The following is a 14,458-nucleotide window of genomic DNA, read 5'->3' as shown; positions in this document are numbered from 1 at the left end:
TAAATTCAGTAGTAATTAAACAGAAATTCAGAAACATTGCCTGAGGGGACGTGGTCAAACACAAGAATCTTACCTTTTTTCACAGGAATACACCAGCCCTGTTCATTTCTAATGGGTTCATCTTTCTGAACATCATACTTTATCAAGTCAAAAGTGAATAAAAGCTGCCAAAACAAAATTAAACACACAATAAAGACAAAAACAACAACAAAATATTCATTTGTGCAGTGACACCTACCGGTTATGGACTTTTTGTTCTGTCAGTTGAAATAAAGAATGAGAATGTAGATTTATCACTATAAGTCATCTTTACTGATAAAAAATTAACTATGTATTTGAAACTCAAAACTGAAGGCAATAGTAAATAGCACTTGTATACTGGTATTTACTTCAATTTCATTTTATGTTGCACATTATCTTAGGAAAATGTTAATTTTATTCTTTCTTCCTCAATTACATATTCTACTAACTCCAGGTAAGAGGAACACTTCTTGCCTTCTCCTTCAGAAATCATTCAGAAACAGCCTTTGAAATAAAAGTTTTAATAGAACTAAAATGTCAACTATGTGAATGCAAGGATTTTGTTGTCTACTTTAAATTTACAATCCCTTGAAAAGGGAGGGATCAGATGCCTAAAAAATACTTATTTGACACGGACTTTGAACTTTTTCCCTAGGCCTTTCACCTTAATGTCCCTAAACTAACTCGGTACCTCTGTGCACTCATGTGCTATGAGATGGTAAATTGGTAGAACACACTCACCAGATTGGGAAGCAAGCTAATTGGACATCTCTCCTTGTCCCCAAATATTTCCAGCTACCCTGCTCTTGTAATGTCCATGTTACCATGCCATGCGGATTCACAATCCACTAACCTGTGACCCTGGGAGAAAACTGCAGAGTGGTTCAATCCAACTCATTTATTTTATATATAAGGAAACTGAGGTTTTCCTGATCCATTAAACAATCTTATTAAGGAGAACTAGAAAATGGTAAGCTAAGATGGAGATAATAAAAGGAGGTAAGAAAAAATAATAAGGAAGGACACAGAGAAGACAGAGACCAAGAGGAGGAGAAACAAAATGAACAAATATAGAACAAGTAAGTGGGAAAAGATTAATAAAATTACTGAGGTAAATGTATTATTTACAAAAACAAATTTTTAATGTTTATTTACTTTTCAGAGAGAGAGAATACATACACACAAGCAGGGGAGGGACAGAGAGAGACACACACAGAAGCCGAAGCAGGCTCCAGCTCTGAGCTGTAGCTCAGAGGCTGACACAGGGCTCAAACTCATAAACCATGAGATCATGACCAGAGCCGAAGTTGAACGCTTAACGGACTGAGGCACCCAGGCACCCCGAGATAAATGTATTATTTATCATTGAAGACTAGACACAAACATTTGTTTTTGTTTTTTAAGTTTATTTATTTATTTTGAGAGAGTGAGAAATAAAGCACACGAGCTGGGGAGAGGCAGAGAGAGAGGGAGAGAGAGAGAATCCCAAGCAGGCTCTGTGCTGCCAGCATAGAACCTGATGTAGGGCTTGAACTCATGACACCATGAGGTCATGATGTAAGCCAAAGTCAGGAGCCGGAAGCTTAACTGACTGAGCCACCCAGGCACCCCTATTTTTAATGTCAGTAAAATCCACATGTAATTAGAATCACAATTCATTACTTGTGATGAATATAACTGACACCAACTCATGTTGATTGAGTGCCTACTGCATGTCAGACACTGCTACAAGCTTAAGAACAGCATTTAATTTAATGGGATAATTTAATGAATATTATCCCATTTTAAGATGTGGGTCAATGAGAGAGGAGGCAAAACAAAATATATTGTAATTCTAGACATAAAGATCCTTTATTAAAAGGCAAGCTTGCATCTTGTTGGTCTTCGTCTGTAATTGGGATAACAGCTTTCTGGCCACTTGCCTAATGACTGGTAAAAGGAGAGATTCCAGAAGTTCCAGAACTGCATTTATCATTTTGATCAAACAGGAACAGCGCCCTTGTTCATTACCAATCTCCTTTAACATGTTTTATAGTTTGAAAACTTTGCTCAGGAGCTGATGATATCAGCATTAGTGTTGTTTCTTTCAGATTAATTGGTCAACCGCATTCATGGATGTGATGCATTCTACACCAAACAAACCATTGTGCCTGTTGTCACATATAGGGGACTTGCAGGTCACAAACTGGGTAATTTTATCATACGAATGACATTTAAATATATCGAAGCATCTTGAGATGGTCTGGGTCTGAGTATTAAGTTTCAGCTAGAGGGATTTCTATTTTTTTCTTGCCTTTGAGATTCCACATGATTACAAAAATGGCTGTGTTATAATAACACAAATAAAAGTAAATAAATCCCCACCTTTTAAAAAAAATTTTAAGTTTATTTTATTTATTCACTCAGAGAGAGAGAGAGAGAGAGAGAAAGAACAGTGGGGGAGGAGCAGAGAGAGAGGGAAAGAGAATCCCAAGCAGGCTCTGCACTGTCAGCGCAAAGCCCAATGTGGGGCTGGAACTCACGAACTGCGAGATCATGACCCGAGCTGAAGGCAGGCGCTTAACTGACTGGGCCACTTTAATATCCCCTGATTGTATATGCGCACACACAGGTATAGGTATGTGTGTCAAGAGCAGAGCTGCACGGGATCACATTCATAACAGACTAGGTAAACGGATCCCCAGCACTGTGAAGCACACACCGGGGGGCTGTACACAGTGCCTCAGAGTTCCCATACATGTCCGCATGCTTTTGTCTATTCACATCTGTACATTTAGAAGCTGGAAAGGAAATACAAAACTCACTGCCTCTGTTAATCGGTTATGTTTATCTTGTTTGTTTTCTGCCTTCCCCAATAGAATATAACCTGCACATCAACAGGAATCTATGTCCACTGTGTTCATTGGGTTCACAGGATGAGGCATACTGAAAAATTTTAATAGACTGTATAAAGGAGTTCATTTGATGAGCATCATTACAAATGTGTTTAAATTGATAGAGAGAAAGGTAGGAAACTGATTAATAAAATATACTCTCTGACAAATGAAACCATACCATTTTAGGAAGTGAAACCAATTTAAATTTCCTTGAGTTTAACCAATGAAAATGGAACTCAAGTTAAATTACAGTGTTTCTTTAGTGTAAAAGATATCAGTCCCTGTGAGGTAAAGAATTTAACCTTAACCGCAGAAGTTAACCGGAGGTCTGGCTTTCACTCTCAGCTTCTGGCAGATAATCTCTATGCCCCTCCAATGCCATGGCCAACAGTATGTTTGTTAGCCTCAGGCTGTTTGTTCGGCATGTGGATAGTGACAATACGAGTTAGATTTAGTGTCTGAACCACACTGATAATGTGATGTAGGGGCGGGGCCTTGGGTCCCCTAGCTTGACCTCTTGAGGGATTGGAGATGGAGGTTAGCCCCAGAAGCAGCCAACTACATGTAAATGTGGACGTCAAGGCTGGTGAGTTTCCCTAGCTGGCAATACTCCATGTACATTGTCATCTGTCAATTCCAGGAGAGTAATGCCATCCTGTCTCCACAGGAAAGGAGTAGAAGCCTTGCAATTGGTGCCCTCCCGATTCTGCCCCATTGCTTCCTCCTCCGTCTGATTTTAATCTGTATCCTTTAGATCCTTTAGATGTAATAAATGGTAATTATTATGCATAACAGCTTTCTGTGAGTTTTGTGAGTACTTAGTGAATTATTGAACCCAAAGGGGGCTTTAGGGACTTCATAACTACAAGTGCTGTCAGAGGTAAGGGAGGGCTTGTATGGATTATTGCCTAACTTCATAGTTAGCTAAATTTCCTAGTCCATAAAAAACACCTACTTTTAGGGCACCTGGGCGGCTCAGTTGGTTAAGCAACTGACTCTTGGTTTTGGCTCAGGTCATGATTTCATAGTTCCTGGGATCAAGCCTCGCATTGGGCTCTGGGCTATCAGCACGGAGCCTGCTTGGGAGTCTCTCTCTTTGCCCCTCCCCCACTCTTCCTCTCTCTCTCTCTCTCTCTCTCTCTCTCTCAAAATAAATAAACTTAAAAAAAATGCCTACTTTTAAGATAATAAAAAAGTTTAAAGACATGTGAAGGAGACTTTTATTTACACTGTATTATGGACTTACTATGTAAGATGAAAGAATTAGCACTTGTGTTTCGGCCTCTGCTCCCACCCAATTCCCATCATTGTTAGTGCTATAATTATTTTTATATTTTCAGGATTTATACTTCCATTCCATCTATAAACATAATTTGGAGCTGTTCAATCTTCTATATTTAAATGGATTCAATCAATCCTGTTAACTGAAGGTGATTCCTTCATTTCTAAGTTCTGTTTTATCTTCAGGATGACTGGACATTTTCACTAAGTGAGTTTGATAAAGTATCGCGTTCCTGTAAATACATGGGTGTTATAGTCTCTGATTTCTTAACTTTTTGAGAACACCTCTTTCGACTCAAAGAACAATGGGGTCAGAAGTAAAATTCTTCGGTGAATACATTACTTTGTTTTTTTGTTTCTTTCTGGCATTGAGTGTTTTGTCCTCATTTTGAGAGAAGCCCTAAGCTGTTTCGCATCTTCAACCTACAGTTTGTACAACCTTTGTTTTCTCTGCTTCAGCATCTCCTTAGAGATCTTTAATTCGTGTTCAGTAATTTCAACAGCATATATTTTTCTGATGATCATCCTGCATTAAGTTATTTGTTCCTGGAACACAATGTGCTCTTTTGCTAAGATTCAAGTCTTTAAGGAAGTTTTCCTCTATTAGGTTTCAAATAAGAGTCTCATCGGGGCGCCTGGGTGACTCAAGTCGGTTAAGCGTCCGACTTCGGCCCGGGTCACGATCTCGCGGTCCGTGAGTTCGAGCCCCGCGTCGGGCTCTGGGCTGATGGCTCAGAGCCTGGAGCCTGCTTCCGATTCTGTGTCCCCCTCTCTCTCTGCCCCTCCCCCGTTCATGCTCTGTCTCTCTCTGTCTCAAAAATAAATAAACGTTAAAAAAAAATTTTTTTTTCAAATAAGAGTCTCCTCTTTAATTTTCTTTTTCTGCAGGGACACCAATTAGCACAAGTCAGATAACTGTCTATGTTTCCAAAATCTTTCTAATTTATTTTGTATTCCTATTTGCTTATTCTTTTTATTGTGTTTGTGTGATGCCTTAATCCCATCTATCTTGCTCCCTAACAATATTACAGCCTATAAAGCGGTGTTCATTTGTGCAATACTTTCATCTTCCCTTTTATTTTTTTTTCTTTGAGCTGACTCTATCTACTTTCCAACTCCTTTTGTTGATTGACATTTCCCTGGAACTTTCCTCTCTTTTGAGCTCTTATTTTTATTTATTTATTTTTCAATTTTTTTTAATGTTTATTTATTTTTGAAGGAGACAGAGAGCATGATCAGGGGAGGGGCAGAGGGGGGGGGGGGGGGACACAGCATCCAAAGCAGTCTCCAGACCCTGAGTCTCCAGACTGTCAGCACAGAGTCCAACACAGGGCTCAAACTCACGAGCCCTGAGACCATGACCCGAGCTGAAGTCGGACGCCCAACAGACTGAGCCACCCAGGCACCCCTGAGCTCTTATTTTTAAAGAGAGTATCATTGCAATTTTTGAAATTAAGGGGAATTAAGGGAAACATTCCCTGGCCATTTCGGAGGGCTTATTATTTTCTGTGCATCCATATTATTTTTTCAGCTACCTTTTATTAAGATTTATCTTTTCTCTTTTTTTTCAAGTTTTATTTTCTCTAGGGATTTTGTGTTTGTTCCTTCCCAATTATGTTATCCGTGGGTGTAGGGATAAGGAAAAGCCAGTCTGTTGCTGTTATCAAATGCAGGTTCGTCTATCAAAGGCACTGTCACAAAATATAGTGTTTGCTCTGAGGGCACAAATGGCACACATAGCCCTTCAGCTGTGTGCGTTTAAATGGTAAATGTGACACACAAGAAGGACACTTGGGTCACAGGAGCTCTGTGTTGATACCTCTTCTTTTTCCTTCTCTGTTAATATCCCATCTTTGGAGGCTGATTGGTCTCTGAGACAGTAAGTGGAGAGGAGGCCTCCATGAAGTTTAAATTTGTGAGAGACAGACTTATCAAATCTCCCCACACGATCATGAAGCAATTATTGGTCCAAATTTTTCAGCTTCCCTGCTCTGTAACAAACTCATATGCAAATGAAGTGAGAAAAGATAAGGTAGAATTCATATGATATGAGGTACCATGTTTTTCATTTTCAAACTGAAAACATAACCTAGCCTAAGTTTAAAATCAGAAGTTTTCCAAATCAGTTGGAGACAATCATGCCTTCTTGCTTTATTGACAGTATTGCAGTCTGACAGGGAATTTAAGACATTATAAAATTATAATAAAGTCAAGCCAGTAATGTAAAATACAAATCTTCTTCATTGTGCTCTTGTTGGATGATTACTTTGCAATGACTCAGCTTCACTAAAGAGCTTTAACATGAATACCAAATTTTTAATGGAACCATTGCAATGAGTCGAGAAAATTAACTGGAAGGAGTTGTAAACCTCGGTAGTGTCAGCACTTATTTTCCCAAAATTACTTTTCAGAATGTACATGCATGTCTGTGATGTCAATAAGACCCTCAAAATCCCAAAGAGCACATCATAAAAATAGTTTGTATCTTCTCAAGGTTACAAACATCAGAGCAATTTCTATCAGCTTTGAATCTATTTCTCTGGTTTTTAAAAATTATATGTTTATCTCTTTTGATGCTCCTCACTGTTTATTTTATATTTCTTTAATTTATGTTCTTGACTACTTCCTTCTTTTTATTTTCTTTAGGTTTATTTCAGTTGCTTTTTATGTATTTAAAAAACACTTTTTAAGTGTTTATTTATTTTTGAGAGAGAGAAAGACTGTGAGCAGGGGAGAGGCAGAGAGAGAGGGACACACAGAATCCGAAGCAGGCTCTGAGCTGTCAGCACAGAACTTACAAGCCATGAGATCATGAACTGAGCTGAAGTCAGATGCTTAACTGAGCGGCCCAGGTGCCCCTCAGTTGCATTTTAATTAACCCCCAGAAATGGATATTTAGCTCACAAATTTTCAACCATTCTTATGTGAGTCCAAAAATTGTGAAATACAATGCTTTCATCTTGATTCAGCTCAAATTACTTTTTAACTTCAATTATTTTTTTTTTGTTGACTCAGTGGAAATGTAGTGATGTTTTGTTTCCAAATATATGGGAGATGAACTAGCTGTCATTTATTTATTTATTTTTGGGGGGGGGACAGAGACAGACAGAGCATGAACGGGGGAGGGTCAGAGAGAGAGGGAGACACAGAATCGGAAACAGGCTCCAGGCTCTGAGCCATCAGCCCAGAGCCTGACGCGGGGCTCGAACTCACGGACCGCGAGATCGTGACCTGGCTGAAGTCGGACGCTTAACAGACTGCGCCACCCAGGCGCCCCGCACTAGCTGTCATTTAAAACATTTATTTCCACTTGAATTAAAATGCTGTTGGAAACATCATCTATATTCAACCCTCTGAGATTTGCTGGAATTCCCTAAGTGGCCCAGTAATCTTTGTGAATGTTTCATAAGGGCTTGAAAAGAATGGATGTTCTGCAGTTTTTTTCAAATTACTTGTATTTATTATTATTATTATTATTATTATTATTATTATTATTATTATTTGGTAGGCTCCACAACCTGTATGGAGCCCCATGCCGAGCCCCACGTGGGGCTTGAACTTATGACCCTGAGATCAAGGCTTAAGCTGAGACCAAGAGCTGGACACTCAATGGACTGGGCCACCCATGTGCCCCTATTCTGCAGTTTTTAGAGGCAGTGTCCTATATATATTCATTAGCTCAAGTAGTTTATTTATTGCATTATTCTGTATCATTGCAGATTTTCTTTGGCTTCTTCTATCAAACATTGAAAGAGCTATAATATAATATCCTACTATGATTCCAGCCTTATTTATTTTCACTTGAGTTTACATATATTTTGCTTTATAAATTTAGAGACTATTTTCTTTACTTTCACTTTTGTTCCTTAAAAAAATCGATGACTATAAACTCTATTTTGACAATTACTTTCACCAAACCAGCTGAAGACATCTGTTCAATCTTTTGTCTTCCACAGTTGTTAGTGAGAGATCAGCAGGAAGTTGTTTACTCCTAGATAAGTGATTTGGGGCAGCTTTTACGATTTTTAGTAGTATCTTGATTCATTAGAAGCCTGTACATAATTTTTGAGTGATATAAAAATGAAGGGTAAGCAGAAACCCTGCATTGAAAATACTCAGGCAAAATAAAAAGAGTCAAATTAACAATGTATTAGAAACTTTGCTTGCTGTTTATACATTATATCATTAAATTTGAAAACAGAACAAAAGACTTAGGTATCATTATCCCTACATTATAGAGGAAAACATGTGAGATGGTTGAGATTTTCATAATCTATGTTCACCTAGAGGCCATGACTTTATAGAAGTTCTCAACTTAAAAAAAAAGGAAAAAGAAAGGTGATAATATTTACCATAATTTACAAACAAAAAGTCTAGAAGAGAGGTAAGCAGATCTCAATATATTTCTTTTGTAAACAAAATACCGTACTTACTTTGTGAAGGAAATTTGTTCTCCCAACGGATCCAATTTTCCCATTATGATTCATTAAACAAATGTTTCCTTCAGTAGCTCCATAAAGCTCACACATCTTAATATTTCCAAATCTGTCTAAAAATTCCCTCCATACATCACTCCGTAGGCCGTTTCCAACTGCCAAACGCACTTGATGATCCTTTTCTCCTTCTCTCTGTTAGAGGAAAAGATTTGACTTGTAATTGATTCATTCTAGTTCTCAGCTCTTTCTCTCATTATTATGACTTAAATGGAAATATCCAGAAGTTGGGTGCATATATGCAATAATGGAAGGGAATTTAAAAACAAATCATGCTTAACTCTGTTGCAGAACCACATCCAATAGCTAAGGAAACTAACACTGGCCTAGAGTAATATAGCTTTTACTATCTGGTAAAAGCTCTTCCCACATTCCAGATTATGAAAGCCTTATTTTGGTAGAGATTAGGTAAGGAAGAAAGCTTATTTCAGGAAACAAGCAATAGTTTAAAAGAATTATAAAATGTACCTGAGTTTATCCTCTCCGCTCTACTACTTACTATCTGTATAACTTGGAACAAAAGATTGAATACCACTATAATACTATAATTCTCATTTTATTCACTTGCTGATAACTGAGAACATCTATCTCACCTATGTACTGCAGTAGTCATGTAAACCCACCACATAGCAGGTGGGAAACAATAAACTGAGGTCATCTAATCACTATAATATATGACAGTGCAAATATTATGGCAACTACTTGTAAATATTATTTTTGAATGCATAATATTCTCATATTTTACTTCTAATTTGTATTTTAGAATTGAAAGAGAAAACAGAACTATATTTTCTTCTACATTCAATACAATACAATACATTAAGTAACATGAATTATACACTGACCAAAAATGAGAACCTCATACCTGTTAGAATGGCATTTTTTTTAAAAAGATAAGAAATAACAGGTATTAGTGAGGATGTAGACAAAAAGAAACATTTGTGTACTGTGGGTGGGAATGTGCATTGATACAGCCACTATGGAAAATGGAATGGAGATTTCTCCAAAAATTAAAAATAAAACTCCCATAGGATCCCATACAATTCCCCATCTGTGTATTTATCTGAAGGAAATAAAAATGCTAACTGAAAAAGATATGCACCCCCATGTTCACTGCAGCATTACTTACAGTACCCAAGACACAAAACAACCTAAGGGCCTACTGACATGTTATCAGTCAATAAATAGTGGTACACACACACACAGGACTACTATTCAGCCAAGAAAAGGGAAATATTGCCATTTGCAACAACATAGATGGACTCAAGGGTGTTATGCTTAGTGGAATAAGAAGGAGAAAGACAAAGACCATGTGATCTCACTTATATGAGAAACCTAAAAACAAAAGCAAAACCCAAAAAGTCCCCAAACCCAAAGCTCACAGATACAGAGAACAGAAATGGGGAATGGGGAAGGGTGAAATGGGTGAGGGGGATCAAAAGGTACAAATTTCCAAATATGAAATAGTCATGGGGGTGTAATGTTCAGCATGGTGAATGGAGTTAATAATGCTGGGCTGAATATTTCAAAGTTGCCAAGAGAGTAAATCTGTTTCCATCACAAGAAAAATAAATGTGTAACTATCTGTGATGTTGGATATTAACCAGACTTATTTTGGTGATCATTTTGCAATATACACAAATACTAAATCATTATGCTGTACACCTAAAACTTACATAACGTTAAATGTCAATTATACCTTACCAAAAAATTAGAGTCAGACTATACTATCAATGTAGTTATGGTAAATCCATGATTCCCACTGAGCTACCTCCATCCTCATCAAAATACAAACTTAACAAAAAATAATAATACATCAACAACAGTAATAAAATAGAGAAATCAATGTCCCTGACACTTAGAATTAAAAATGATTGGTTGATCACATTCTTTATCTCAGTTCCTTCTCAGTCTTAAAGGAAAGATTTAACCGATCAATTCTCAAGAACAAAGAGAATGTGAGTGAAAGGTCATTTTGGAAACCGCAAAGTAAATAGGTAACAGCCGTGGGGAAGGCTGACATCAAAGTCCATAGGTGGGGCACAACAAATGCCCTAAGGTGTTATGGAAGCATTCTTCAAATAGAATGAAGAAGGTAGAAGCCTGGGTGGAAAACAAGCAGCCACACCCACAGATAACGTTGGCACGGGTGATATACATCTGGGCACCTGCCCTTGCTACACATTAGGCAAATACTGGAGATTTCCCCTCTGGAGAAGTCCATCCAGACAGACACCAGTCTGGGTTGAGGAATCTACTGAAAATAGTAGTGTTAAATAAAAGGTGAGATCATTAAACTCAGAGCAAAACTAATCTATAGTGATAGAAATCAGAATATTGTAGGCATTTGGTGGGACAACGATTCTTAAGGACATTCAGGGGGAAGGTCTTCATGAAAAAAAATAAAATTGCTTAAAAATACTTGAAGTGTTAAATCATAATGAGAAATTTCAGCTTCAATGGAGAGTTTGAGATGAATTAGTATTGCAATACTAATTCATTTAGATGCTAACTCATTCGGCATTTAGAAAGCTCAATGCCTTTTTAAAAAGGCTATTATTAGAAATAAGATGTTGCTGCATCCCAATGTTTATAGCAGCACTATCAACAATAGCCAAAGTATGGAAAGAGTCTGAATGTCCATCGATGGATGAATGGATAAAGAAGTTATGGTATATATATATATATATATATATATATATACACACACACACACACACACACACACACACACACACGGAGTATGACTCAGCAATCAAAAAGAATGAAATCTTGACATTTGCAACTACGTGGATGGAACTGGAGGGTTTTATGCTAAGTGAAATTAGTCAGTCAGAGAAAGACAAATATCATATGACTTCACTCATATGAGGACTTTAAGACACAAAACAGATGAACATAAGGGAAGGGAAGCAAAAATAGTATAAAAACAGGGAGGGGGACAAAACATAAGAGACTCTTAAAAATGGACACCAAACAGAGGGTTGCTGGAAGGGTTGTGGGAGGGGGGATGGGCTAAATGGGTAAGGGGCACCAAGGAATCTACTCCTGAAATCACTGTTGCACTATATGCTAACTAACTTGGATGTATATTAAAAAAAAAAAAAAGAGCAGAATCTGGTAATTCATCACTTACATACAATATCCAGTGCTCATCAATTTTACCTAATTTTAATGAATTGAGATTTAAATTTAAAAATCGATTCTTGGTTTGAGTCATTAGAAAAATTTTAACTGTATTTGGAACAACTTGGTCATTTGAATCTATTTGCTTTAACTGTAAATTTTGTGACCTCTACATACACACCAGATTCAGGCTTAGTTAAAAAAAAAAAGGGTTATAAAATATCTCAATTTTTTAAATATCTGTTATATGTTGCAATGATATTATCTTGGATATAGTGGATTAAATAAAACCTATTTTTAAAATTAAAAAAAAAAAGGATATGTGTCATCATTGTACATGGCAGGGGTGAGGGGGGTGGAAATTAGGGAGTAAATCTTTTCTCCTGGGTTGTGAAGACTTCCTAGGGGAAAATGGGCAGGACAATTTATTCATATGTTAATTTTTAAAATTAATACATTTCAATTTTTATATTAGATATTTTCTGTTCATCCGTTGAATTTGCTTTATGACCTGACACTAATTTATGATTAAGTCTAAAGAGTCTACTCCAGACCTGGCATGCAGAAAACTCTCAATAAATATTGTTGACCAATTAAAAAAAAAAGAAATAAAATGTTGCAAAAGTCAAGTTGTAATTATATTTTAAACACATTCTGTGCCTCAGCTATGAATAAAATTTACATATTATAATTTCTTTATAATAAAAAACTGATGATCAACATATTTTAAAATGATCACAATCATATTGGTACCAAAGAGGGAGAAGAAATGTATGTATATATGTGAGTAGGAAGTCAGGTAGATGACAATTAAAAATCAAGGGGTGCCTGGGTGGCTCAGTTGGTTAATTGTCTGACTCTTGATATTAGCCTGTGGGACTGAGCCCTGCATAGGGCTCTGTGCTTACCCTGGAGCCTGCTTGGCATTCTTTCACCCTCCCTCTCTCCCTGCCCCTCTCCATTCCCCGTCCCACCCCTTTCAAAATAAACTTTAAAAAAAGGAAGGAAAAAACCTGAAAAGTCAATAGTCATATACGTATTTTATTGAGAAATACGTGACTATATAACAACCCAAAATATCTTAAAATAATTAAGAATGTTTACCTGTAGAGATCAGGTATTGATAGCAGGGGGTTACTATTTATCTTGAGAGCAGATTGATTTTTTAAAACTACAGAAGTCCTTATTTGATAAAATAAAAATTAAAGAAACTAAATAAGAGGCAAACAAGAGTGTGGGTACATCAAAAGTAAGACTCCAACTTGCTGATTTCCTTAGTCCCACATCAATAGCGTTTAAGGTAAACATTCTCCAGACAGAAAAAAAACTCACTCAGACAAGAACAGCTCCTTCTTAGACAGAGGATTCTTTTCTACCACTAAATATAACCCTGAGCAGTTCTGTACTGGCTCCCAGCTCCCATGGGCATGTTGGATATTGCCTACCTGGCATGGAACTAGTTCTTAGATTTTCCACTGCCATTTTTCTAGACAAAACAGTAGTGCTGCAAATCTTAAGAGTTATTCTGCTTGAACAGAGAACAATCTTTTATATGGTACAACTCTTGGAAGCTTTTCAGGTCAGAGATGAGTTTCAGCAAGTATCATTATTTCTAAAATGTGTTGGCACACTCCAGAAAACAATAAGTAGGTGGTTTACAAACCAAATTTCATAGACTTTAACCTGTGTGGGCCACAGCTATAGAAGTTTACTAAATAAGGACATTCATTCAAAATAATTCAATTGGTAGAAAAATCAAGTTATCAAAACTAGGATAAGGCTTTTGTCTGAAAAGATCAAATGCTCTTATCTAACTCTCAAGGTATCTTTATTCTATCTACTTCAAGCAGAGCCTGATGTAATGACTACATTAACCTGGCATCCACTGGCATGATGAACTGGGAGGTTGGTAGGGGTCAGGAAATGGAAAAAGGGGGTCAACAGAAAGGGAAATGTGAGAAAGAAAACATAATAAGGATTGGCAAAGGGAGCTTTAAAAAAGTGACCCTGGAATGTATGGAAATTGGAAGGTGGGTCTAAGAGTTGCTAATTATATCTGGTTTTGTATGTGTACATTTTATAATTGCTCAGAAACTAGCCAGTACATCATCTAAAACACAACCAAAATTTGTCAACTCCTGCCTACAATTAAAAAAAAAAATCCCCTTCTCTGTCCATAAATTCCTTCAAAACTTCTTTTTTTATTAATTTTTTCTAATGTTTATTTAATTTTGAGAGAGAGAGAGAGAATGCAAGCAGGGGAGGGGCAGAGAGAGAGGGAGACACAGAATCTGAAGCAGACTCCAGGCTCTGAGCTGTCAGCACAGACACCGATGTGGGGCTTGAACCGACAAACAGTGAAATCATGACCTGAGCAGAAGTCAGGTTCTTAACTGACTGAGCCACCCAGGCACCCCCCTTCAAACCTTGTTAGAACAAATTCCTATTTCTTCTAATTCTCCCTGAGGCAGGAGGTTACTACCTAAATATCTCTAGATATCTGAGCTGCATCGGGAATGGAATGAGGAAAGCATGCATAAATATAAGTACAATTAGATGAATGAAGGAATATATAACACTTACATATATACATGTGCAAGAGAAAGACACAGACTGGCAGAGAGAACAAGTAATGAGAGAGACAAAGTGATGGAGAGAGAG

At 37.1% G+C, this 14,458-nt stretch overlaps 1 protein-coding gene across 1 annotated transcript in view; it reads right to left on the bottom strand.

The window, feature by feature from the left end:
- SLC27A6 (solute carrier family 27 member 6) overlaps positions 1-14,458 on the bottom strand; it is a 74,890-nt gene that overhangs the window by 11,178 nt on the left and 49,254 nt on the right. The window contains exons 5-6 of the mRNA XM_027076777.2: positions 8,612-8,806; positions 74-164 (exon numbers count right to left, since the gene is read on the bottom strand). Coding sequence (XP_026932578.1) covers positions 74-164; positions 8,612-8,806 — 286 coding nt within the window. The remainder of the gene's footprint in view (positions 1-73; positions 165-8,611; positions 8,807-14,458) is intronic.

The sequence above is a fragment of the Acinonyx jubatus genome, chromosome A1, assembly GCF_027475565.1.
Source record: "Acinonyx jubatus isolate Ajub_Pintada_27869175 chromosome A1, VMU_Ajub_asm_v1.0, whole genome shotgun sequence".
NCBI classification, from domain to species: domain Eukaryota; kingdom Metazoa; phylum Chordata; class Mammalia; order Carnivora; family Felidae; genus Acinonyx; species Acinonyx jubatus.
The sequence above is the reverse complement of the archived record's forward strand: the minus strand, read 5'-3'. Positions and strand labels throughout refer to the sequence as shown.